At 41.6% G+C, this 25,088-nt stretch overlaps 1 protein-coding gene across 1 annotated transcript in view; it reads left to right on the top strand.

The window, feature by feature from the left end:
- Positions 1-19,909, top strand: part of RTCA (RNA 3'-terminal phosphate cyclase) — a 20,037-nt gene extending 128 nt beyond the window's left edge. Inside the window, exons 2-12 of the mRNA XM_018561963.1 lie at positions 132-205; positions 2,678-2,778; positions 3,858-4,001; positions 5,842-5,965; positions 7,795-7,853; positions 8,350-8,491; positions 11,691-11,815; positions 12,027-12,085; positions 16,299-16,393; positions 16,923-17,027; positions 19,504-19,909. Of these exons, the coding sequence (XP_018417465.1) occupies positions 155-205; positions 2,678-2,778; positions 3,858-4,001; positions 5,842-5,965; positions 7,795-7,853; positions 8,350-8,491; positions 11,691-11,815; positions 12,027-12,085; positions 16,299-16,393; positions 16,923-17,027; positions 19,504-19,599 (1,101 nt within the window). The 5' untranslated portion in view covers positions 132-154 and the 3' untranslated portion in view covers positions 19,600-19,909. The remainder of the gene's footprint in view (positions 1-131; positions 206-2,677; positions 2,779-3,857; positions 4,002-5,841; positions 5,966-7,794; positions 7,854-8,349; positions 8,492-11,690; positions 11,816-12,026; positions 12,086-16,298; positions 16,394-16,922; positions 17,028-19,503) is intronic.
- The last annotated feature ends 5,179 nt before the right edge of the window (positions 19,910-25,088 follow it).

The following is a 25,088-nucleotide window of genomic DNA, read 5'->3' as shown; positions in this document are numbered from 1 at the left end:
AATACACAGACATTCGTGCTGTATATTTATTAGCAGTCCTGCAGATGCAGTCCAGAGTTTAGCATGAACAATGTACCCCAGTATATAATTGCAGATTACACTGTATATTTCTTTTTCCCATTATTTTTTAGGGTGACTACAAGAAGCCGAAAACATGGCAGAAGAGGGGACGACTATAGACATTGATGGTAGCATCATGGAGGGAGTAAGTAATCCATATTGTTACTGGCAGCCCAATGAGAGCCATGCTGGGTACACACAGGTATGGTTTCAGATTTGATAGGTGTAATATGAGTTTCTACCTGATTGGATATCATCTGAATGGAGGCGCACATAGTGATCATTACACTATTAGTAGTAGCTAATAGTGATTGCGTTTAAAGCAACGCAATATGAAACTGTATGAACTCTGATAAGTATAGAGTCCAGCGTTAAGCTGGCCCATGCACCTATATGTTATCTGCAGATATTCTATAGATTTGTTTTCTATCAGCTTATGGTCAGATGGAAAAAGTGCAACAGATTCCTCTACGCTAAACTGTGTGGATGGAGGAATCTCCCACTGGGCCAAGCTTCAGTATCTGGCGTTGCCAATTGTATTTAGGTGATAAGGTATAGTGCTGTATTGATGAATCTCGTGTAGCGGTCTGTGAACTGAACAAGGAGGTGTCGGGGGAGAGGAGAACCTCTGTTTGGGTGGACACTCACAATTTTTAAATTCTTTCACATGTGACTGCATAGTAGATGCATGCAAACCCCCATAAACAATAACACAGTACTTCAAGCAAATATAACAAGATAAAAATAACAAGAAAATTATTAACCCATTTAAAGATAAATTAACAAAACCAGCTTATGCTGAAATATGCAGAATCATGCTAGAGATTTTCCCTTCTGTAGTTTTTTTTTTTTTTGCCACTAGATGTCCTCAGTCTGATGGCTAGCCTCATTCATACCACTTCCTCTCCTGGCCAGCATAATTTATACCACCTCCTCTCCTGGCCAGCATCATTCATGCCATTTCCTCTCCTACCACGTCCAGGTCACCCTGGACTGCTCCAGCTTGTGACTAGACTGTGAAACGAGATAAAGAACAGTTATGTGCTCATCTCTCAGTCACTCTGTGTTCTCCTATTAGCATTGTACTGCTTCTTCCTTTCACACTCAGCCCTGCTGTAGAGGGACTACAAGAGGCTAGTACCTGGTCAAATTTGGGTATTTACACATTTTGCATTAAAAAATACATTTAAAGGCATATTTATAAAGCAGTGAATCCAAATGTTCACGCAGATGGATCCATCACTGCTTTTAAAGCAACACCTTTGGTGAATGTGACATTCACTGCTTTATAAATATACAGTACCCCTTAATAATGACTGCAGTAACATATGACTTTTATATCTGCCTGGAGCTCTGTTTTAATCATACATTATTTCCGAATATCGGGCTATGGGGGTAAAGCCAAAACTTAGGTAAAACTTTGTTCGTTTCAGATAAAGTAGGATAAGATTAGCACCTTAAGTTTTTTTTTTTTATTGCTGACTTGGCCCCTGTTGGGGATATCTTCCATTACTTCCTGCCCTAGGGACCACACAGGACATGCCAAATGCTGGAAAAATGTTGACAACGTTTTTATTCTTTCACCATCCTACTATAAAATTGTATGCATTACTGTCTGGTTCACTGCCGGAAAGATTATCCTAGCTTGCTGCATCAGTGACCACTCTGTGGTCTTTTCCAACAAAGTCATAACACAAGTTGTAAACCTTTCCCACGCTATCAAGAACAGTTCTGCGTTCAGGGCCAATTCACACCAGCTAAACGCACAGTGGCTGATATCGGCACTGTATTTTCTTTTTTTTTAGAACTTTATTGAAATGCCACAAGTGACATTTCATTCCGTTCTACAGGCACAGCGGGGTGTGAGGTAGTTAGTTGTTCCACGTTGCATCCCGCTGTGCTGAAGAAAAGTATAGCAGCCATACTTTTTTTCAGCACAAACCACCACATTCCCATCTTAACGTGGTGGTGTGAAGTGAGCCCGTCCATGACAAGTCAAATTGCCTTGTCCTGTGTTGGGGTGGCACTGGAAACGGGCCAGCGCAGCTCCAATGCATGTGGTGTGAATTGGCCCTAAACCCATCTCTGGGGTAACATTAACCACCCCCATCCCCCTCCAACTGATTGCTGGCAGCAACAGAAATAGCCCACTTGAATGCCATTTTTATACTAAATACTGCGATCATGGGATCCTCCAGTGCCAAGTCTTCTCTCTCCCTTTGTTTACTTCTGATGAGGTCCTTCTTTAGGAGTCCATGTCACTGCCTGCATGACGTGATCACATTCTATTGGCTGGTCCTCTCCTTATCCAGAAGAGGAAAGATGTCATAACCAGGGGATGGTAGAAGGCCGGCTGGCTAGGGAGTATCTATTGTGCAGGATAAGTGGTTCCCCACACATGGAAACGTTGCCGGTGGGGGAACTGGAGGGGGATTTAGGTGAATATAACTTGCTTCTCCAGGTAAGGAAAAATTGGAACCCTGCAGGATGGGTAAGAGGGGGCTGAAAGAGAGGGATGGGAAGAGGGGTCATTTTTTGCCCCAAGTGAGAATTCAAAAAATATATGCACGGATTATGTAGTGTCTGTCAAATTCATTCTGTTATTCTGGAAATATAGGGAGGACAGATCCTGCGTATCTGCACTGCACTGAGCTGCCTTCTTGGATTACGAGTGAGGGTAATGAAGATCCGAGCAGGGAGAAGCACACCAGGCCTGAGGTGAGACCTTCTTTCTAGTTTATTCAGTATATGGAAGAGGATATGTTCACCTATCTCATAATGTCACGGGCCTGAAAAGGCTGTTGCTTCCATTGACTAGCTTTGCAGAGCCACCACTTGCTTTGGTCACCTCACTTTTGATAATCTTTAGCTTTGAAGGAAATTTATACTAAGGAAACTAAAACTGGCCATACACTGATTGAATTTCAGCCAAATTCTGTTGCATTAGTCAAAATTCGATCTGTGGGTGGCGCTGCCAGTACCACTCGGCTTAACAAAAAGGGATTTTTCAGTAGACTTTTGTTGATGGAGCTGAGTTTAAGATTTTTGGTTGGCCAGCTGCAGTCACTGTTCTGGTATTCTGATAGCCGTTGGATCTGCACGGCTGCACACTACAAAGATCTTCTATCCCCTTAGTTTGGATTAAATTAACCAGGAGAGAAGGATGAGGTGATTTACTCACTTCATCCTTTGTCCCGCCAGGCTGCTAGACCAGTCCTCGCAGGCTCTTCTCCCCTGGGCTACAGTGGTCTAGGGACCATTGACTTGCATTAGATGTAAGGACGCCAAGGGACATTGCACAGCCATAGTGGAGGGGGAGATAGTTGAGCGCTGACTGCCACAGGACCAATGATTAGGTGAGTAATACAGCTTTATTTGTGCCCCCTAGATAAAACAAGCACTTAACCCTTGCAATTCAGGAGTAGCCCCACTGCAAGGGTAAGTTTTTTTTAAATCCTTCTTTAAATACACATGCTGAGATCTCTGCTCTACAGTGCAATGCGATGATCAGTCTTCACTGTTCCTTCTATTTGAGCCTCAAATCTATGGTCAGAGCTATAATCTGATTTTGGCAAATTAAATTGAATAGGTTAATATGGGTGACTGTAAAAAAAAATTAATTCACATAAAAATATATTTTGTAAAGTGAACATAATAGTATTAACTAAAATGATACTTCACTAAAAGTCTGAGATTAAATACGTAATTTGGTAAGACATCTACGGATTTGTAAATGTGTGATCTGAGCAAAATTTACACCTTATTACTAAGTCTAACATTTGATGTCCTCTTTTTAGGCCACAACACTTATCTGGACTGGAGACCGTTCGGGATTTGTGTTCTGGGCAGTTGGAAAAAGCTGGGATTGGATCAACAGAGATAAACTTTGCACCTGGAAGGATAAAAGGAGGATCATTGACTGCTGATACGAAGACTGCTGGGTTAGTTAGCATTGAATAGGGGATGTCTGTCTAAATCAGGGATGGCCAAACTCCGGCCCTCCAGCTGTGGTGAAACTACAAATCCCATGAACCATCTCGCTCCGGGAGTCATGTCTGTGGCTGTGAGAATCTTGCAAAGCCTCATGGGATTCGTAGTTCCACCACAGCTGGAGGGCTGCAGTTTGGCCATGCCAGGTCTAAATGAATGCTTGTCTGCTGAATAGGTGTGATTAGTGTATTTAAAGTAGTATTAAACATTCAAACTTTTCTCAATAATAAATTCAAATTAAAAAAATAAACATTGTCCAGCAAAGTATATAAACTTCTTTTTTTTTTTCAAGCACTTACAATCATTGTTTCAGAACAGCAGCTCCAACTCTCTCAGCTCAGCTAAGGGAGTGTGCATCCCTAGCAGCCGTTCATTTACTAGCTTGGAGAAGGGACAAAGAAGGAGCAAGACGTGACTGGCCCTGCTGTGTTTGTGGAGACACATGCAGCTTACTAGCACACACAAGGGTGGCTCCATAGCACCCTGCAAGGAAAAGGAGACACCCTAAAAGAGGATATCGGGACCAGTGGTTTACAATGCTGTGTCTATGAAAGAGCAGCATTGTCTCCCCTCCTGATGGATCGAAATGCCTGTAGGTTAGAAGTGCATAATCATCACTCTGCTGCCCTAATGGGATGTCATATTGGCCTTATGGTTATTACTGAGTTTGCTGCCCTAATTGAGTGCCATATTTGTCTTATGAAGCTTTGTGTGCGCGCTGCCCCAGTGGAATGCCATAGTCACTTTAGGGATTACTATGTCTGCCTCCATAAAGAAATACTATATTTGCCTTATAATGATCCGTGAGTGTTCTACCCCAATGGAATGTAAATACTTATGTGTATATGTGGGTGTGCTGCACTAATGGAATTCCATCACTTACAGGGGTGTATGGGTCTAATACCCTAAAAGAATGCCATATTCGCCTTATGGGGATTACTGGGCCTTTCACCTTAATGGAATACCATATATCCCCTATGAGGATTTGTGTGAGTGCTGCCACCGTTTATGGGTATCTATGGGTCCCCTACCCTAATGGAATGTCACAGTCTCCTTATGGGAATCTATGGGTCAGCCTCTCTAATGGAATGCCACATTTACCTTATGAGTACCTGTGGGCCTCATGCCCCCCGGAATGCCATAGTCACTTTTGGGAATGCATGGCATCAATATGGTGGCACAGCTGTAAAAGTGTGCATGCTAGACCTGGGAGGTCAACCTTTGTATGTCAAACTCCCATTGTCGATCTGTTTATTCTGGGAGTAAAAAAGATAATGTTCTGTATAGAACATACGTCATATCAAAGAATAAGAATAATATGGTACTCCAGTCGTACAGTAGACTCACAAATTCCTTTAAGGTGACTTCAGCATTCTATTAGGGCAACAAACACATGGATCCCCATATGTTTAAAACTGGCATTTCATTGCTTTGAGAACCCTTTGTCATGTGTTGAATGTTAGCTTGTGAAGCAAAGATAGTGTGTGTGTGTGTGTGTGTGTGTGTGTGTGTGTGTGTGTGTGTATTTTTTCCAGGAAAGGCAAAGCGAGAAAGAGAAAATAACCAAAAATCTTGTTGAGTTTTTATTACCACTGGGGTGATTACCCTTCACTTACTGTATGGTCGTCAAGACAGAAATTAAGGTGAATTTTCCCAAAAACTGATAATGACGGCCTTAAATTCACTTTAAGAGAGGGGTGAGGGGTAAAGGCCTCTGTTCTGGTTATATTGGTTTTCACCCCCCAAGAAGTCCCCCATTAACTACATTCTGCCCTTTTCTGTCCCCTGTAGGAGTGTGTGCTTGCTGCTTCAGGTCTCACTCCCATGTGTCCTTTTCGCTGAGTCCCCCTCTGAGCTCATCTTCAAAGGCGGCACAAATGCGGAGATGGCACCACAGATTGACTATACCACAATGGTAAGTATGATTTATTAACCAAACCATATAAAATGTTGTTAATGAATCACAGAAAATATAATATATGGCCAGCATAGGGTATACAACAAGCATCTGTCTATTACCAAGCTTTTGATAGACCGCTAAGGATTTAAAAAGGGTTGTCTTTCTAAGGAAGCCTGCAGTGAAAGAACTATGGTGCCTGCTGTTGCTGACTTTCTTCTGAAAATGTTGGTTGCCTGACTGTCTCTGGATTCAATATTTTTGGAGTCAGTGAAACAAGCTTGCAGGTATTCCAGAGTGAAGTTAGCCGTGGATCAACACGGCAGAAAGGCAACTACCATTTTTAAGAGGTCAGCAATGCCAGGCCTTATACTATCTCAATATATACTGGGCAGTCATAATATTATGACCACTGACAGGTGAGGTGAATAGCATTGATTATCTCATCACAATGGCACCTGGAAGTGGGTGGCATATATTAAGCAGAAAGTGAACATTTTGTCCCTGAAGTTGATGGTTGGAAGCAGAAAATAAGGATGAACACGGATTTTAATGCCTTTGACAAGGACCAAATTGTGATGGGTAGACGAATGGGTCAGAGCAATTCCAAAACTGCAGCTCTTGTGGGATATTCTCAGTCTGCAGTGGTCAGGACTTACCAGAAGTAGTCCAAGGAAGGAAAACTGGCGAACCAGCAACAGGGTCATGGATTGCCAAGGCTCCTTGATGCACGTGGGCAGCAAAGGCTGACCCCGGTATTCCGATCCAATTGCTCCTGTATCTCAAATTGCTAAAAAAGGTAGTGCTGGTTCTGACAGAAAGGTGTCTGAACACACAGTGCATAAGAATTTGTTGCGTATAGGGCTGTGAAGCCGCAGATTGGTCAGGGTGCCCATGCTGACCTGTGTCAACCGTCACAATCACCTACAATGGGCTTGTGAGCATCAGAACTGCAATGGGGCAATGGAAGAAGATGGCCTGGTCTAATGAGTCACATTTTCTTTTACATCATGTGGATGGCCGGGTGTATGTGTGTTGCTTACCTGGTGAACAGATGGCACCAGGACACACTATGGGAAGAGGACAAACCGACAGAAGCAATGTAATCCTTGGGGCAATGTTATGCTGGGCCTTGTCATTCATGTGAATGTTACTTTGACACATACCACCTACCTAAACATTGTTGCTGACTTAGTACACCCCTTCATGGAAACGGTATTCCCTGATTCCCTGATGGCAGTGGCCTCTTTCAGCAGGATAATGTGCCCTGCCGCACTGCACAAATGGTTCAAGAATGGTTTCAGGAACACGACAACGAGTTGGAGGTTTTGACTTCGCCTCCAAATTCTCCAGATCTCAATCCATTCGAGCACCTGTGGGATGTGCTGGAAAATCAGGTCCAATCTATGTGCGCCCCGCCTCGCAGCTTACGGGCTTAAGGGATCTGCTAATGACTGGTCTCAGATACCACTGCATACTTCAGAGGCCTGTTTTGGGACCTACTCAATATTAGGCAGGTGATCATAATTTTGTGGCTGATCGTGGTAGGTTTCCTTTATGGCACCCAGGTATGCGCTAGTGCAACAAATAATTCAGCTGATTGGCTGCAGTGATTGTTTGGCCAACAGTTTTCTACCTGGCTCCTTCAACCAAAGTCAATTGAATATTCGACTTCTGTTGAGCCAGGTGATGCCCGAAGGGCCTCACAGGGCTCGAATTTTAGCCAAGTCAGCAGGCCAAACTCTGAGCTGTGTGAGGCCAGTGTAATGGATAAATACTTTGACTGTACAATATGGCTTATTCTGACTAATACTTATTGAATCTTTCTTAATCTGTGCTTACGTCAGGTGTTTAAACCTGCTGCAGAACGTTTTGGTTTTAAACTGGATTGTGACATCAGGAGAAGGTAAACCAAATACTGATAAAATATGCATTGTGTTTGTTTAATATAATGTGACTTGTTTTTTTTTTCCATACGCTATAATATTTTGAGGCTCCAAAAAACAGTGAAGATTCTCTTCAGTTATCCAATGTGCAGATTAAATAAATATACAGGGCTTTGCATTTTACGTTATTTAATAATTAAAATTAATCTTCACTCTGAGTTAACATTTTCAACTCCATCATGCCCAATTGTATTATAGTCTAAAATACTCAAATGTAGGATTGTTCTCTCTGTTCAAAGCCTGTTTAGGTGCATTTGGTTAACCACACAGAAATCTACGATGCAGATCAGTTATATTGATCTAATGGGATTTCCTTGTCTGAGTCTTCTCTATATACTGTATAGTTAATCACCAATGATATTTATATTGATCTGTTACCAAATGAAAACATCATATTGGCTGGCTTGGTGTCCTGAGTAGTTCTTTTCTGGTTCTGACACCTTTTATTTATTGCAGGGGTTACTACCCACGTGGAGGAGGCGAAATACTAGTCAGAGTTTCTCCTATAAAATATTTAAAGCCTATCAACCTAACTGATAAAGGTTCCATCACAAAGATCTATGGACGGGCCTATGTGGCTGGAGTCCTTCCATACAAGGTCAGTGTGTGCATTGTATAGTATCTGTGTAAATGTAGTGATGCTAGTCTTTGTCATTCTGTGATAGATTCACATTCCACCACAAAAGCAGGTGGCAAATGTGGACCCCTAACATTTTCAGCGGTATCACTTTGTCTGAGATTCTCTTTATATGCCTTTTTTAAAGCAGCTTTTCTCAACCAAGGCTCCATGGAACTCTAGGTTTCCTCCAGAGTTGGCTAGGGGTTATTTGAACAATGAGCAGTGGTGGACTGGTCTCCTGCCCATTGGTGCCTGCATAGTTACAGGACCAAGCTCACTTAGCTGAGCCATTGGCATGGGACCAGTAAATTTTTTCTCTCAACCTTTCGGGTAAGTAACGGATTCCAATTATGTTTTCATCTGTCCGTAAGGGGGCACTTCTGCTACTTTCTGTCAATCTAAGGGGGTTCTTCTCCCATTGACCACTAAGGTAGTGAGGCTCTTCTTCATTGACGACCAATGTTAAAGGACATTTACATACTGACCACCAATGTAGAATTTCCTTACAGACCAATAATATAAAAAAAATTACTGATCACACTAATGTAATGTAAGTTATGAGTTGTGAGATATAATTTAAATTGGGGTTCCCTAAGACCTGAAAATAATTTTAAGGGTTCCTCTACAGTGAAAAAATTGAGGAGGTCTGCTTTAGAGTATATAGCTTGCATTGGGAGTTAAGCATGCTGTTTAAAGTTGTCTATTGAGGACATTTTACATAAAGGAAAAAATGTCTTTGGTGTATTACCCACCTTTTCACCCTAATATGAGTTCCCTGTGTCCATGTTCAGGTCAGCAAACAGTTATCTATCTAATTTATTTATCTTATAACTAAGCCAAAACTCTTCTCACCAGACTACATAAATAAATGAATGAGAACAGCTCTTAGAAGAAAGTCTGACCGGGATCATTATGCCTGGAGACTGCTACATAGGTACGCACCTAATGGGAAAACACTCATGCCTCTGACAGAAAAATTATATACATCTGCAGCAACAATTAATCACACATGGTAGCATAATGCAGCAGTTGTGAGCAATTACCCACTGCCACATTCTAATGTATAGCTGTCATCATAGGGAGAAATATGTTTCATCACTAAGAAATCGATCTCTACTCTTAGCAATGTATTTATTGCAAGCAATTTTAGTAGCCCAACCCTTATGACTTTTTTGCTGACTTTTACCTTGAGGCTCCCATTTTTGAGACTACTCTTAAAGTATATTTCCACTTTTGCAGTCAAATTTGAGAAAACCCCTCTGTTTGTTATGCTTCTTCACACAGCACACCGAAAAATAATGTGTAAAAAAATATTTCTTGCCTTTTTTTAGATATTTTGTTGCAGCAGGCAACATGCCTGATTCCAGGTTTTTCTGAGCACCTTTTCAGTGATCTGTCCTTATAGAAAAGACTAGGGACTGAAATTTGAGGATTGTGGTTCTCTCGTTTAACTTCATTTACATTTGAATGCAGAAGCCAGGGTTGTAATCTTTTGACCCCCTCACAGCCCCTGCTAACATTATAAAGAAGGAAAAGCAAGTAGAAACTTTAACTCTTTGGAAGCCAAGAAGCTCTAACCCAGGGCTCAAAATTTCCACTCGCCCGCTCGCAATTTGCGAGTGAAAATTGCGTGGGTGCGAGTGGAAATGAAGCCATTGAGTCAGGCACTCAACTCTTGGAGGGATCCCAGATTGCTTATCCATATGCTGCTGCTCACAGCCGTGCACCTTCCCATATTAAAGATGGCCACATTTACTATGGTCCGTCCTTATTTCCTGCTGACAGCCTAACTTCCTGTCTGTGCGCCGATGATTATGAGAAATGTAGTTTGGGTTTTACTGAGCCGTGATAGCAGTGGGTGAGTAGAGTAGAGTGTGTCACGTAGAGGGTATTCAGTTAGGTTATATAGCTGCACTGTGCCCCGTGGTCTGTTCCAGACCGCTCCAAGGCTTGACAAAGAGGGTCACCCTCGAAACGCGTAGCCGCTAATTGCCAACTGATCTCACTTGAACACATCACCCCGGACTCACGAGCACTGACGAACACGCTCCAGCATTTACGCCGCACACCATACGGCTACACACCGCCCAGTGCCGATCACAGCAGCCTGACAGTCCTCCCCCTCCTGCTCTAATAGCCGCGGCTCGGCCCGGCCAGCCGAGGACGCAGCCTGGAGAGACTTGGGGTTTATTTAGATCTTATACCATTTAGATCCTGACCGTCCAGATCTTTCCATCCAGAAATACTTCGCTGACTGCACGGGACTGCAGGGAGTGCATGTCCATCCATGACATCACAACCGTGAGTTATTTATCAACCAATTTATTTAAACAGTTAGTCATTACAGGATGCTTAGCATCTAAACAATTTTTTAGGTGGTTGCGCTCTTCTATGTATAATTTTGCCAAACACGTTACACGGGGCTCCTCTCCCGGTTGTTGAAGAGCTTTTGCACACCATTTTCCATATAGTTAACAAGTGAGAAACCTGACCATATTACAGTTGTGCGCTTCCATGCATTTTTTGTTCAAACTGTTCCAGTGTTCTATCACTCCATCAGACCTGTAACTTAAATCCGATCCGATAAAGCCACTGGTCCGATGGAATGATAAAACATCGTAACTGTGCTGATGTCACAGTACAGGGGAAGCCCTGGGGTGGGCTGGCAGACCACAGGAGGGGTCCCATCAGCTTGCTGTGCCATAGGTCCCCTTCGTGCAGCCTGAGCTGCAATAACTATGCATTGGGACCTGGCTTAATCTCAAGTGTCAGGCCCCTGCCAGCAGGTAATTGAGTGGGACATAGAGATGGGTCGGGGTGCCGTGTGTGTGTTGTGGGTCTATGTGGAATGCCCCGTGTGTTGTGTGTATGTGTAATGCTCTGTGCGTTGTGCTGTGGTGCCAGTCTCCCCTGCTTTGCCCATTTCGTCTCATTTTACCAGCATTACCATGGTCAGCCTTTTATATTACAAATGTACACGTCCTTGGCTATAAAAACTATGCATAACATTTGTCCTAGGAATATCATCTTGATTTTTGATTATATTTTTTTATATTTGAAAAGAGTTTTCACTTAGAATTCAGCACCATTCTAATAGAGTTTCAATTAATTAATTGCATTTGATTTTCCATTAAAAATGTCTAATACCTCCACCATATTTCTTTAATCTCTCTGCAAGATGGTGAAGGACATGATTTCAGCAGCAGTACGTTGCATACGACGGGAGTTGAGGGAGCTGCATGTGAATATTCAAGGTGTCCAAGAGCCTGCAGACAAAGCAGTGGGAAATGGTAGCGGGATTATGTAAGTGTTGCTGGGGTCTATGTCTGGGGGCTGTTTAAGGACATTTGGGGGAACACTGGTGTCCATTTGGGACTGCATGAAAGATAGAGTCCTCTGTAACCACATAACGTGTTTTGACTTTTATGGATATAAGAAAGACTTGCTGCAGGATAAATTTCACATCTGTTCAAAGCCTTTTCTACTGGTTAATTGTGTATGATTTCCTTTATAGAATTGTTGCTGAGACTTCCACAGGTTGTATATTTGCAGGATCATCACTAGGGAAGAAAGGTAATACTGCTTTAATTGAATCATATAAGATATGGCTGGGATGAGAGACTCCCCATTGACAACACTAATGTGGCTCACACAAGTTAATATCCCGTTGTGTGGTTTAGATCCTGACCGTCCAGATCTTTCCATCCAGAAATACTTCGCTGACTGCACGGGACTGCAGGGAGTGCATGTCCATCCATGACATCACAACCGTGAGTTATTTATCAACCAATTTATTTAAACAGTTAGTCATTACAGGATGCTTAGCATCTAAACAATTTTTTAGGTGGTTGCGCTCTTCTATGTATAATTTTGCCAAACACGTTACACGGGGCTCCTCTCCCGGTTGTTGAAGAGCTTTTGCACACCATTTTCCATATAGTTAACAAGTGAGAAACCTGACCATATTACAGTTGTGCGCTTCCATGCATTTTTTGTTCAAACTGTTCCAGTGTTCTATCACTCCATCAGACCTGTAACTTAAATCCGATCCGATAAAGCCACTGGTCCGATGGAATGATAAAACATCGTAACTGTGCTGATGTCACAGTACAGGGGAAGCCCTGGGGTGGGCTGGCAGACCACAGGAGGGGTCCCATCAGCTTGCTGTGCCATAGGTCCCCTTCGTGCAGCCTGAGCTGCAATAACTATGCATTGGGACCTGGCTTAATCTCAAGTGTCAGGCCCCTGCCAGCAGGTAATTGAGTGGGACATAGAGATGGGTCGGGGTGCCGTGTGTGTGTTGTGGGTCTATGTGGAATGCCCCGTGTGTTGTGTGTATGTGTAATGCTCTGTGCGTTGTGCTGTGGTGCCAGTCTCCCCTGCTTTGCCCATTTCGTCTCATTTTACCAGCATTACCATGGTCAGCCTTTTATATTACAAATGTACACGTCCTTGGCTATAAAAACTATGCATAACATTTGTCCTAGGAATATCATCTTGATTTTTGATTATTTTTTTTTATATTTGAAAAGAGTTTTCACTTAGAATTCAGCACCATTCTAATAGAGTTTCAATTAATTAATTGCATTTGATTTTCCATTAAAAATGTCTAATACCTCCATCATATTTCTTTAATCTCTCTGCAAGATGGTGAAGGACATGATTTCAGCAGCAGTACGTTGCATACGACGGGAGTTGAGGGAGCTGCATGTGAATATTCAAGGTGTCCAAGAGCCTGCAGACAAAGCAGTGGGAAATGGTAGCGGGATTATGTAAGTGTTGCTGGGGTCTATGTCTGGGGGCTGTTTAAGGACATTTGGGGGAACACTGGTGTCCATTTGGGACTGCATGAAAGATAGAGTCCTCTGTAACCACATAACGTGTTTTGACTTTTATGGATATAAGAAAGACTTGCTGCAGGATAAATTTCACATCTGTTCAAAGCCTTTTCTACTGGTTAATTGTGTATGATTTCCTTTATAGAATTGTTGCTGAGACTTCCACAGGTTGTATATTTGCAGGATCATCACTAGGGAAGAAAGGTAATACTGCTTTAATTGAATCATATAAGATATGGCTGGTATAAGAGACTCCCCATTGACAACACTATTGTGGCTCACACAAGTTACTATCCGATTGTGTGATTTTCCTATTTTGATGATATTTTTTTTTTATTGTGAACCCAAAATCTATTTTCAATCATGTTTAGCATAAAGCCTTGCTCTATACAGTTTTCCTAGACAAATTTTTTTAGAATACGTTCCAAAGTTTCTTACCTGGAGATCTTGTTAATAACAGCACTTCCTATTGCATGCTGACAACGCTAAAGCTGCATCCAATCAGATTGTTCAGGTATTTTGAGGGCCAGGGAGGCCGACGAGCAAGATACTGAAGCTTGGCACAGTGGGAGATTCCTCCATCCACACAGTTTAGTGTAGATGGAGGAATCTGTTGCACTTTTTCCATCTGACCATAGAAAATCTGCAGGAAATCTATAGGTGTATGGCCAGCTTAAGCTGCTCGCTCTCAAATAGCAGAAGCATTGTCCATTTTCCGTGTGTGCTCCTTCAGTTGATCATTGCACTTCCTATCAGGTCTGCAGCTCAAATGTAATGATAACTCTGTCTTAATGATAGATACTATTCAGATGCTTTCCACTGCTGTGACCCAAACCTCTAATGCTGGAGTATACTTTGGGAACCATTTTGATGGGAAGGGACTTGTGCACTCTGCAAGTATTCATCTAGCCTTTTCCTAAGCACATTTCAGCATAAGCGCCATTACATAGTTATAGTTAGTAAGGTTGAAAAAATACATACAGCCCATAGAGGAAAACAAAAAAGTAGAAAAACCTCCATAAACAGAGCCCTGTGCCCACAGTTACCTACAGTTGATCCAGAGGATGGCAAAAAAAACCCTCTAAAGCATGGATCAATTTGCTCCAACAGTGAAAAAATTCCTTTCTGATCCCATAAGGGAATTGGATATACCCTGGAACAACAATCTCTGTTGTTTTTTACTTATAAAGTGTTAATATCTAGTTATATTATGTGCAGAATTAGCAGATAAATGTATCCATTGTTACTACAGACCATAGTAGCAATGGTTCTATTTACCTGACAATTCACTCCCGAATTCTCTAGAATTGTTACATTGTATCTCTTGGTACTAAGATGTATTTATTTTCTGTGATCCTCAGCTCATTCTCACAAAATCTGGCTAATTCACACAGATCAAATGTACATAGTCTCCTCTTCATGGAGCTTTATTATCATTCATTCAATAATAGGAAAATTCTTGTTTCATTTCTCCACTACTAGCTCATCGGCTGTTAGTGGCAGCAGCTCTACAACGGCTCCGGCCTAGCTCAGCGAAGCTGGCCCCTCTACAATCGGCACAAATAAAAACTCCAGTTTGTTTCTTTAGTGCTATGCTTGTGCTGTTTTGTGCCGCAAAAATTAACATTTGTGCTGCTTTTATTTTTAAGATAATAGCAATTGGTTTTTTTTAAGATGATGACATTGCCCAGCCCCCCCACAACAGCCAAAACACATGAAACCTGCTGGTTAGTTAGGCACTAACTAACCAGCCCATGTTGATGTCTTTTGGCTATTGTAGGGGGGCTGGGTGACCTTTTAATAGATAGTTAACTCACAAACGAAAGGAGATAGAATGGAGATTTAAACAGCCCAAACGAAGCACTAATTAACCAGCAAGTTTCATGTGTTTTGGCTGTTGTAGGGGGCCTGGGTGATGTCATCATCTTAAAACAATATTGCTATTATCTTAAAAATAAAAGCAGCACAAATGTTATTTTTTGTGGCACAAAACAGCACAAACGCAGCACTAAGGAAATACACTGGAGTTTTTATTTGTGCAGATTGTAAGGGGGCCAGCTTTGCTGAGCTCTCCATCCTCAGTGTTTTATTTTTTTTCTTTTACTAAGATTGTCATAGTATTCAGTGAAATAATATTGCAGCACAGCATTGTGTTAATTATGCAGAAAGTACTAGAAGAACATAATTAATTGGCATAGGTTAGTACCAGGAGACTGCAGCACACAATTTCCCAATTCAGTCCCATGGATCCTGCACTCCTGTAATTAAAAGAAAAAAAATGTAATGACAGAGCTGTGCTGTTTTATTACCATTACATTTTTAATGACTTGAATACACATCTCCGATCAAAAATTACATTGCCTGTGACTGCTGATGGGAAAATGTCTACACTACACTGCGGTGGCCTCTAACCAGTGGTTTAGAAGCCACATTTATTTTTGGCTATCTTTTTATGTTGCTTGTAATTCCTTCTAAGTATGTGCTCAGTACCTCTCTGTCCAAACCTTCCATGCTCACTACGAGTGACCTCCTATAGTGTTGTGGTATCGCTGGCTGGACTAGCAAGAGGCTGCTCCGTCCTAGCAAGAAAAATTAAGCAGCATTCAGGCCAAAGAGCAACGCCAATTCAGGAAAGTGATTGCTGTCCTTGGTGAATCGCCATTGTGACATCAGCCTTACTGTGACCTGCTTTCTCTTCTTTTACTGTATTATAATGAAAATACTGGGCACATTGTCTGTTATATTCATGTATGGGTAGATAAGAACTCTGTTTTAAGGCTGATATCAGACGAGCAATTCTGACACTCCTACTGCTGTTGAAGTTGTGCAATAATCACTTTGCTGAATACTTTTTTGGTAATACATTTTAAGGATTTCCACATGTTCACAGTGCAATATTATCTGTTCATTTACTTCCATCCTTGACTCTATTGTTCTGTGGACTTCAGGAGTAACTGCAGACCGTGTTGGGGCTGAAGCTGCAGAAATCCTTCTCCGTAACCTGCGTCATGGAGGCTGCGTTGATGAATATCTTCAGGACCAGGTATGATGTGAGGTTTTAAGAAAAACAACTTGAAGATCAGGGCTCTGACATTACCTGAATTCTGACACTTGCCAGATCATGGGGGTACATGTACTACTACTTATTAAATTCTGTGTGAGTAGAAATAAATTATAGAAGAATTTATACTGCACACATGATTCAGGTTGATTCTAATCTGAGTGTTCTTTAGATTTGCAAACCACTATGCAGTGCGGAGGTTTGCCTGATTGAATATATTGTAAATTGAATGGATTGTTTAGGTAGGCTCTTGCACTGAATAGTTGTTGGTAAATCTAAATATTTAAAAATGGCAGCTTAATTGTTAGATGCTTAGATCTCACTGTTTTGGGAGATGTCTGTACTGCCATATGTATTATCCTGCTCCAAACAAACTAGGTTATAGCAGAAGTACAACTGATGCCACCAATTTCAGAGAAATACTCCAGTCCCATGCTTTTACAGAAAAAGGGGGTTGTATAATTTTATATCGGTCACTGCAATATTGAATGTTCTTTTCTTTTCTCTGCAGCTGATTATTTTCATGGCTCTGGCAGATGGAGTATCTCAGCTTAGAACAGGTCCTCTTACCTTGCATACGCAAACAGCAATACACTTTGCAGAGCAATTAACAAAGGTAAGACCCGATCAAAACAAAGAGCAATGTGTAAGGTGCATTAATCCTTAGCAAACAACCAGCAATCATTTGTCCTTGTGAAGCTATGAAAGTTGAGATCCCTGACATGAGTAGGTCAGCAAGATATATCACTGATAATATTGTTCTATGGTGGGACCCTTTGGAGAAAAGCAGTTAATATAGAATCTATTAACGAGTTGCTAAAGAGATAAACCAAATAATCAACTATCATGTCAGCTGGACCCTCAGAAGTTAGAAGACGATCAGTACAGGGGCTTGGCTGCATACTGTCCAAGTACTTTTGTAGAAAGGAAGAGCTTGGTATTTAGCCTTTTCCAGTACAAGAGCTTGGGAACGTTAGTGGTTTTCCACTGAGATGCTATTTGCCTTACTGGCGTATAAAAAGACTTAGCCTGCATAATTTGTTTTTCCCTAATATCGCCCCTGTATTACTTCCTGAAGAACCCAGGATAATATTTTGTATCCCTTACTGAAGGATGGTCCATAAGTCACATAAGAAGCTGAGGTTATCAGGCTAGTACTTTTCACAGCCCTCTTCTTGGATCTCTAGAATAAACCATTTCAAGTTGAATGAGGATTTGATGTCTTCAGTAAAAGCAACAAAAGAAAAGTTCTGAAACACCTGACCGCACTGTTTATTTACTCCTAATAAACACTACGGCCTCTTGTGGGATGTTTAAAGTGTATTCAAACATTAACAATGTACTTGTCTCATATGCTTCTTTTTTGTCTGTTAAATACATCATAGAAAGTGTTTTGTTATACAGGTATCTGTTTAATAAATGCAAAAAATATTTGGTGACCCTGCTGGAAATCTAGTAAGCTTGTATCTTCCTGTGCACTGCTGTACTGAAATACTAACTAATGCTCTCAGTGCTGCCCAGTTCACCTATGTGAACTGCAGGCCACATCCCCCTATATTATGGTTATGAGGGCGAGGATGAGGCGTTCTGCAGTGCAAATCAGGAGTCAGCAGCCTTGAGTGACAATTCTGCTCCTCCATAGATACAGTAATGTAAATAAGCGTTGTCCTCCTAGGACAGGAAGTGTTATGGCAGAATCCCCAAGGGATAAACACAACTATTGCAGCCACTACTTTTAAGGACTGGTAAGCTGTAATAAATTATATTTTTATTCTTGGGTCTAGATATACTTTAACAACCAATACCCACTTCCTTTCAGCTTCCCGATAAACTCTCTCCGCCTTCTCCCTCTCTCTTGTTTAGTTATCGTTTTATAACACTGCCCCCCTACTTGTACTAGTCCTTTTCTGTATCCTTCCCCTCATTCAACCACCCATATAGCTTACCTTCCTAGATTGCATTAAAGGCCGTGATGTTTTCTTCAGGGAATAAGAGACAGCTCCCATTAATAATAAAGTATTCCATTTTTGTTATATACATATGTGGTGTAAGGTTCATAAAAAATCCTCTTTTTGGATATAGTGGAAGCATTCATTACTTTGAAGGAAACGTGAAGCATGGATGCAGCCAGATCTGTAAATATACTGTAATTAGCAAGTGTTCCTGTTTAGCACAGGGGTTTTCAGAGGATGGATATATCCATAGATTTGTATTTACCTATTTTGTGAATGGACTTGTTGGATGTAAGGTGGTATTTATAAAACCTGGAAGGCCTAGGTTGCAGGGCTCGGTAGAGTAGTGGTGGTAAACTCTCCTATGCTATTTGAGTTGTTGGTAAATGGGGGCATGTTTAAGAGACAGACAGAGATTGGGGGCATATTACACAACATTGCTGCTAGAGATAACTGATTTTCAGGTCAGTAAGGAAACGCACACTACTCTCTGCAGGGGTCCCGAGGGCCATGCACATGGTGCCAAAGGGCCTCATACAGCTCTAGGTCCACAGGTCGGACACCAGGGCTGGAAAAAAAGCACAAAAAGAGAGCACCTTTCCTTGTGCAGATACGTTTTATTCAAATAGAGGTATCAATGGTAAAAGGTACTCACAAACGTTAATAGGATAAAAGCCATGGAATGGTAGGTGAAAATCAGGCAAGTGGACATCAGCAAAGTGGTTCCTATGTGCACATGGCTTTTCTCCTATTCACGTTTGTGAGTACCTTTTACCATTGATTTCTCTATTTGAATAAAACTTATCCGCACCAGGAAAGTTGCCCTCTTTTTGTGCTTTTTTTCCAGACTCCACAGTCCCCCTGGCTGTAGTGGGGCAGCATCCTGCAGCATGCCCATCATTACATCCCTCTGAGGAGTGATTGCCCTCTGTGCTTTTTGCTTCTATTTGTTCTGGACACCAGGGCAGTAGAGGCTCTTCCTGTAATTTTAGTTCAGTTTTTATATTTTTTTCATGTTAGTTTATAACCATCAGTTTGATGCTTTTTGGTGTGCAGCCATGAGTGACTTTTTGGCGTGTTAGTCAAGAATATTGGCATAGCTTATATATAACATGTTTTCATGTCTTTTCTTCCCAACAGGCTAAGTTTACAGTGACAAAATGTGATGAGCCAAACACAGATAGCTGCATAATAGAATGTCAAGGAATCGGATTGCAGAACAAGAATGTTTCATAAAAGAGTTACAGCAAAAGAAAGGATTACATGTGAAGTCTCCACAGATTGCAGCATGGCATGCAATAAAGAAAGCATGGCACATGCGAGTAATGCATAGGACTTGCTGGTATTTTACAGCTTTCCATTTTGATTTCAGTCTGAGGTAATCAGAATTTTTTTGCGCATGAACTTGAGTTAAAAAATTTATATTTTATGAGGTGACATTCAATTGCCAATGCCCTACCTCAAATAAATAGAGGTAAACAAAATGATGTCAGGTTGTGATTTTATGGACTCCTTGATCTACTTGCAGTGACTCTTCTAAGATTGCTTTTCAGATTTGTACTCTGTCTATAAAGGCTCAGCTGAAGGCTCAGCTGAAGTGTATTAAAATGGAGTAATTAATCAAACAGATGACTAATCAAGTGTCTATATAACTGATCAGATACCTAAAATGCATTTCAATCAAACAGGGTGGCAAACGATATTTCAGCCTCCAAAATGATGTTTTATTAATTCCACAAATTACAACAGGAAAAAACAAAAGGGAGCCAACGCATTTGGGGGCTCAGCAGTCCCTCATCAGGGCCTTTAGATATCAGTGGAACTCAGAGCAAAGCTCCTGGAAAATGTGGTTTGAATCTTAGTGTGCTTCTTCCAGATCTTTGCAGTAAAACCAGTGACAGAACTGTAACAGGAAGAGGGAAGTCCTGTTAAGGAGCAACTTGCATGTGTTCCATTAAAAAAAAATTAAATGGACACCATAGTTAGGAAAAATGCAAGCTATTGGGATTCCTTAGATTCCTTTGTCAGGCTTTATACATGAAATGTACAAAAAGGTATCACTCGAACTCCAAGTTTTCTGCAATGGTCAATGGCTAACATTGTACAATACTCTACTTGTGCTAAGATGAAAACCATAGAAATGTACACTGATCTTTAAACAAATGTGATATCTGCTATTTACATATGGCTACCCTACTAAAAGATCACACCAACCTAAATTCTACAGTGAAAGTTCAGCCAAAGCTGATACAGCTTCTACTAGCTCATAGAGAATGTGGTGGAAATAATTTCCTTGAAAATCCCATCTGTGTGGCCTTTGTCCCTGTTCACACCTAGGCATTTTGTTGCTTAAAGGTAAGCGCGATGAAATGCTCAAGACGAGGATCCTATTAATTTCTATGGCACCTGTTCACACCTGAGCGTTTTGTAGCCGAATTTGTCACACTGACAGGGTTATTCACAAAAGGGTGAAGAGTTTGGAGGAGGGAGAAGAACTGAACAATCTAGGACAACATAGCTGAACTGGAAAGTGAGTTGCATTGGAGAATTTTTCCAAATCGGTTATTTTGTCCAAGATTGTGCATTCTCCTGCCTTCTCCAAACTCTTCACCCTTTTGTGAATAACCCTGTTAGTTTCCCATTAAAGTCTATGGGACCAAAAAGTAGCTCATGTACTTTTTCCAGAGACAGCTGGAGGAAACGCTCAAGTGAACAGGATCCTGAAAGGTTTAAATGCTTCGTTCACCTTTTTGTAAGCATTGCCAGTGTTTAGGACCGAACAGGTTATAAGGCTTAGTTCAGCTTTCGTACCAAGTTCCATATTCCACCCATATTTGGGATGGAACATGGTGCTATTCCACAGCCCCCACCCCCCTTACATGAAAACACACACACACACCTGAATCGCAGGGTTCTTCTACCTGCAGGCTTTTTATTTTTAAATTTGATGTGGCTATACATTGCTCTACTCACAGAGCCACGTCATTCATTCACAGATCTAATAACACGGCCCTTGAATAAAGAAACTACAAGTCCTGAGAGGGATCTGTAGTTCTCGATGGAGTCAATTTCTCTAGCTCCAAAACCACAGTTCTGTACTTTGGGGCTGTAGAAGCAGACTGCTGGAGCCTGTGCAATGTACCCATGATCCAATGTCCAGGATGACTTTACTTAAAGGGAAACTAATAATAGTGCTTGGTCAATTACATTTTATTTCTTAAATGTATTGATTTATTAGCTGATATTTATATCCTTCTTATAACCTTATAACCGCCCTCCTAAAACTCACTAATGACTGACAGTTAAACACAATGGCCACTATTCCATACTCTTGCTATTAGACCTTTCTGCTGCTTTTGACACTGTGGACCACCTGCTCCTCCTCAAAAAACTCCAGTCACTTGGTCTACAAGACTCTGCTCTTTCATGGTTCTCCTCTTACCTATCTAAGCGCTCCTTTAGTGTCACCTACAAATCTAACTCCTCCCCTCCTCTTCCGCTTTCTGTAGGGGTCCCTCAAGGCTCTGTCCTTGGACCCCTTCTCTTCTCTATTTGCATCTCCTCCCTTGGTCAGTTAATAACCTCACATGGCTTCCAATACCATCTTAATGCTGATGACACTCAAATCTATCTCTCTACTCAGCAACTCACCCCCTCTGTGTCCTTGCGTGTCACTAATCTATTAACTGACATATCAGTCTGGATGTCGCAACACTTCTTAAAACTCAACCTTTCAAAAAATGAGCTCATGATATTTCCTCCTGCCCGTGCCCCTTTCACCAACTTTTCCCTTGAGATTGTTAACACAACTATCCAGCCCTCCCCCCATGCCAAGGTCCTAGGTGTCATCCTTGACTCAGACCTCACCTTTCTTCCCCACATCCCATCACTATCCAAATCCTGCTGCCTTCACCTTCGTAACATCTCCAAAATACGCCCCTTCCTCACCAAAGAAACCGCAAAATTACTCACCCACTCCCTTGTAATCTCTCGTCTGGACTATTGCAACTCCCTCCTCATTGGCCTTCCACCACACAGGATATCCCCCCTTCAGTCTATCATGAATGCAGCTGCTAGACTCACCCACCTAACCAACCGCTCAGTGTCTGCAACACCCCTCTGTCAATCCCTGCACTGGCTTCCACTCACCCAAAGGATCAAATTCAAAATATTAACAACAGCTTACAAAGCCATCCACAACTCTGGCCCCGGCTATATCTCAAACCTGGTCTCAAAGTATCACCCTAACCGTCCCCTCCGCTCCTCCCAAGACCTCCTGATTTCCAGCTCCCTCATCAACTCCTCCCATGCTCGCCTCCAGGACTTCACTAGAGTGTCTCCCATTCTATGGAACTCTCTACCCAAACCTGTCTGTCATCTCTTCAGGGAAGCCTATCCCACCTCAACCTAACCACTGAACAATCACTTTCTCAAACAATCATCCCCGCACAGCTGCCTCCTCATGCATCACTTGCCCCTCCCTTTTAGATTGTCCATCTTGTCTTGAATTGTATTGTGATTGTAATGTCTTCCTTATATTGTAAAGCGCTGTGCAAACTATTGGCGCTATATAAATCCTGTATAATAATAATAGTAGTATCCTTTTTTATTTTGTAAAAATAATACAAGATGCTTTAAGATCATTCTAAAGAGTTTCTTTTAAGAAATATTAATATGCATCATTTACATTTGACTAGAAATTAAATATTTCCAAGAACTGTTTTATTTAGATCTGAACACAATGCATAAATAAAGATGCAAAAGACTATAGACATACACATGCAAAAAGACTATACATAATATCCTGTGAGCCACCAGGGCATTTAAATACGTTAATTGATTTCCCCTCTGTTTGCTTTTCCAAGCGTGCCCTTACCAGACACATTGTACCCGCTGTCAGCTTGACATATGAAGTCCCAGTTTGTGAGCAGGAACCAATTATAGCAGCCACTGCTTGACTGATTTACTATAGTAGTTTAAGTTTCTTCAGTGTTTCTTACTATCTTAACTAGGCCTAATTAACCCAAACCTCCCCATCATCAGATTGATCTGTTTTTATTATATTTCTTCTAACAGGGAGCCGCTACACAAGAGATATCCAGTAGCAGTTAAACAATTGATCTCTCACATTTGCTTAATGCTGCAATTTAATTATGTAGCTGAAACTATTGGCAATGAATCTCTTCTCTTTTCCATTGACGTCAGTGGGAGGAAAAGATTAATTGCCCTTTATTAATTAATCATTTAGGGGATTCTTTGTAATTTGAAATGGGTTAAGATTAAGTTTACACTTGAACAGGAATACAGGGGAAATCTTCCAATGGGGACACATTTTGTGTAAATTGTCTAAGCAAAGGTTCCCCTACTTTGGAGAGTTTTATTAACCTGATCCCCGCTCTCCCAACAGTCAGCGCTCACCTCCTATTCCTTATGCATCGGCTTGTAGACTGTCCCTCGGCGTCCTTCAGTATAATGCAGGGCTATGTGCCCTGCATTGTACTTGATGACTGCAGTGGGCCTCTGACGTGGGCCTCTGACTGCAGAGGGTAGGGGGAAAGAGGGATAAGTTATTCTATAAAATTTATATAGCAACAACAGTTTCCGCAGTGCTTTACACTATAAAGGAAGACAGTACAGTTGCAATCCAATCCAAGATAAGATGGTTACAAGGGCCTTGTCTGTGAGAACTTACAATTTAAAAGGTAAGTAAAAGTCCTTTTTCAATGAGCATTCAACCCTTCTAGTGCAGAAGCAGAAGAATTTTGTTTGAAAAAGACTGTTTTTGGAATAAATTCTAACAGTGAATGTGGTTTTCATTTTTAGCATGGAAGTTCGTTAAAAAATCTACCGTTGTCTACCGAGCTTAAGGCCCCTTTCAGGCGGGCGGTCTGATCAGGTCCACCTGTCAGTTTTTCAGGCCGATCTGATCGGAAGCCTAATGTTAATCTATGCACAACCGGATCTAAACGGATGAGCGTCCATTTACATCTGGTTACCTCCGATTCTGTCTAGGTCTGGGGAGAAAAAAAATGAAACTGAGTTCTCTTTTGGAGCACCTAATCCTGATGGATCAGAGGTAATCTGATGTTCACTTACATCTGACTCCCCATAGACCTAATATGAGTCAGGCAAGTTCTATTTTTTTCCTCCATTGGAAGATGGAGGAAACAACTGAACTGACATGGATGTCACAAATGGTGACATCCGTTCTGTACTGCTGCGATCAGCAGCAGATCTGTGCATGGATCCCCTGGGGATCAGAGCAGTACGAATCATATGTCACTGTTGTAACATCCGTGTCTGTCCAGTTTTTCTTCCATCCCAGCTGTACTTACTGGAGCCATGTTAGCTCTATAGGGCATCTGCTGTAAGTGGACATGTGCCTGTTTACATCAGATTACCCCGGATCCGTCACGATCAGTCCACTAGGATGGAACTGTGTCCTATTGGTTTTCTGAACCTAGACGGCGTCAGGGGTAAATGGATGCATGTTTACCCAGCTGCCCATAGACTAACATTGGGCTTCCAGTCAGATCTGCCTGAAAAACTGACAGGTGGACTTGATCAGACCACTTTCATAATAAATGGGATAGGTCACAGAATAAAATCTGTATTTTGTTTCTACCACTAGCTGGTTTAAAACAAAGTCTGGTATGTGTCAATGAGTGTCGTAAGATGGCAGCAGAGAGCCAGATGTGCAATACTTGTTCAAGGTTGATGATCCC

This window comes from Nanorana parkeri, unplaced genomic scaffold (assembly GCF_000935625.1).
Source record: "Nanorana parkeri isolate BGI_ZX_2015 unplaced genomic scaffold, ASM93562v1 scaffold553, whole genome shotgun sequence".
In the NCBI taxonomy this organism is placed as follows: Eukaryota; Metazoa; Chordata; class Amphibia; order Anura; family Dicroglossidae; genus Nanorana; species Nanorana parkeri.
Note: the sequence above shows the minus strand (reverse complement) of the source record. Positions and strands in the feature narration are given on the sequence as shown.